At 38.6% G+C, this 2145-nt stretch overlaps 1 protein-coding gene across 1 annotated transcript; it reads left to right on the top strand.

Moving 5' to 3' along the window:
• Positions 1 to 760: 760 nt before the first annotated feature.
• LOC114884114 (60S ribosomal protein L23a) lies at positions 761 to 1291 on the top strand. The gene is made up of 2 exons (XM_029202757.1): positions 761 to 1142; positions 1206 to 1291. The coding sequence occupies exons 1-2, from the start codon at positions 761 to 763 to the stop codon at positions 1289 to 1291; spliced, it is 468 nt and encodes a 155-aa protein (XP_029058590.1).
• Positions 1292 to 2145: the final 854 nt, after the last annotated feature.

The raw sequence follows: 2145 nt of genomic DNA, 5'->3' as shown, positions 1-2145 counted from the left end.
AATACTGTATGCTAACACATATTTATGGAAGTTAAGAAAAAAAAATGTCATGAAGAACCTAGGGGTAAGATAGGAATAAAGACACAGACCTACTGGAGAATGGACTTGAGGATATGGGGAGGGGGAAGGGTGAGCTGTGACAGGGCGAGAGAGAGGCATGGACATATATACACTAACAAACGTAAGGTAGATAGCTAGTGGGAAGCAGCCGCATGGCACAGGGATATCGGCTCGGTGCTTTGTGACCGCCTGGAGGGGTGAGATAGGGAGGGTGGGAGGGAGGGAGACGCAAGAGGGAAGAGATATGGGAACATATGTATATGTATAACTGATTCACTTTGTTATAAAGCAGAAACTAACACACCATTGTAGAGCAATTATACCCCAATAAAGATGTTTAAAAAAAAAAAAAAAGTATGATACAAGTACAGGCAAAGGCAGGCAGATAAACCAAAAGGAGAAAGAGAGAGAGAAAGTGAGAGTAAGAGAGCCTGAAAACAGATCCCGATAATGTAAGAATTAAGAATATGAGGAAGGGTAGCATTTCAAATCATTGGAGAAAATATAGATAAATGAAAGTAACAAAAAAAATACAAAAAGGAAATACAGATGAACACCTCCAAAATCTTTTAATGGGTAAGTAGACATTATAAAGTAAAAATTACTAGAAATGTCTCTGTAAAAATGTTAAATTCCTGTCAGGCAAAGGGTTAACATCTTTAAAGAGCTTTATAAAAATGAATGTGGCCTTTTCACGAAGATGGCGCCGAAAGCGAAAAAGGAAGTCCCTGCCCCTCCCAAAGCCGAAGCCACAGCAAAGTCTTTGAAGGCCAAGAAAGCAGTGTTGAATGGCATACACAGCCACAAAGAAAAGAAGATCCGGACGTCACCCACCTTCCGACGGCCCAAAACACTGCGGCTCAGGAGGCAGCCCAAATATCCTCGGAAGAGCGCCCCTAGGAGAAACAAGCTTGACCACTATGCCATCATCAAGCTCCCCCTCACCACCGAGTCACCCATGAAGAAAACAGAAGACAACACACTGGTGTTCATTGTGGATGTCAAGGCCAACAAGCACCAGATTAAACAGGCTGTGAAGAAGCTCTATGACATTGACGTGGCTAAGGTCAACACCCTGATCAGCCCCTTGTATGGAGTATGGACTTCTGAGGAAACATCAGCTGTCCTGCCTCTAGAACTTAAGGGGCCTGATGGAGAGAAGAAGGCATACGTTCGACTGGCTCCTGACTATGACGCTTTGCATGTTGCCAACAAAATTGGGATCATCTAAACTGAGTCCAGCTGACTAATTCCAAATATAAAAGTTTTCAGTATTAAAAAAAAATGAATGTGTCAATAATTGATCAAACAATTCACAAAAGAAGAAATGTAGATAGAAAATGAATGTGAGAACTGTTCAAAATCTCTGGTGATTTAAGTGAAACTGAAAACAGTATCTGGCCTTTTTCTTTTTCTCATGATTGAATTGGTGAAATGGAAGAACAAATAAAGAAGGGAGAAAAGGAGGAGTGGGGAAAGAGAAAGAGGGAGGGGAGGAAAAGGAAGGAAGGGAAGAAGGAGGGAAAAAAGGAGAAAGAGAAGAATATATGATGGAAAGGAAGAGGAGAAGAAAGGAAAATTACTACCCAGTGTCAGTCAGGGTATTTTAAAATGAAATGTCCTACAATGTTAAGGGCCGTAGAAAGTGACACAAGATGTCTGGGGCAAAATTTAGCAGCCCACACAGTATATTTCATACGTATTAATTCCTCTAGGAATTAATGCTACAGAAATCAAGTTTTGTTACAGCACTATGTATGTGGGGAAAAAGTTGTAAGTAATCTAAATGACAAATTCGAAAAGATAATTAAGTAAATAATAATATACACATATGAGTTGCAGCCTTTTAATATAATGCCATTAAAGAATAACAAAAGATGTTCAAGATATATCATTTAGTGGGAAAGCTAATACTAATATGCTTAGAAATAACTGCATATCCCATTTGATAGTGTACATTTTTGTATTATATGTATATGAAATTGCTAACAGTGATTATTATTGAATGAAACAGTCTGGCTGATTTTTCTACTCTTCACTTATATATATTTTCTATAAATTATTTACTATTCAAATTTTAGGCAA

This window comes from Monodon monoceros, unplaced genomic scaffold (genome assembly GCF_005190385.1).
Source record: "Monodon monoceros isolate NGI ecotype Baffin Bay Population unplaced genomic scaffold, NGI_Narwhal_1 Super_Scaffold_5, whole genome shotgun sequence".
In the NCBI taxonomy this organism is placed as follows: Eukaryota; Metazoa; Chordata; class Mammalia; order Artiodactyla; family Monodontidae; genus Monodon; species Monodon monoceros.
This window is presented reverse-complemented; position numbering and strand designations above follow the sequence as displayed.

Bases quoted from the DNA above. Each gene is read 5' to 3' on its own strand.
- LOC114884114 (XM_029202757.1), top strand. From the start codon at position 761: ATGGCGCCGAAAGCGAAAAAGGAAGTCCCTGCCCCTCCCAAAGCCGAA. The intron at 1,143-1,205 runs GCCCCTTGTATG...TAGAACTTAAGG, and splicing joins TAAGGTCAACACCCTGATCA to GGCCTGATGGAGAGAAGAAG.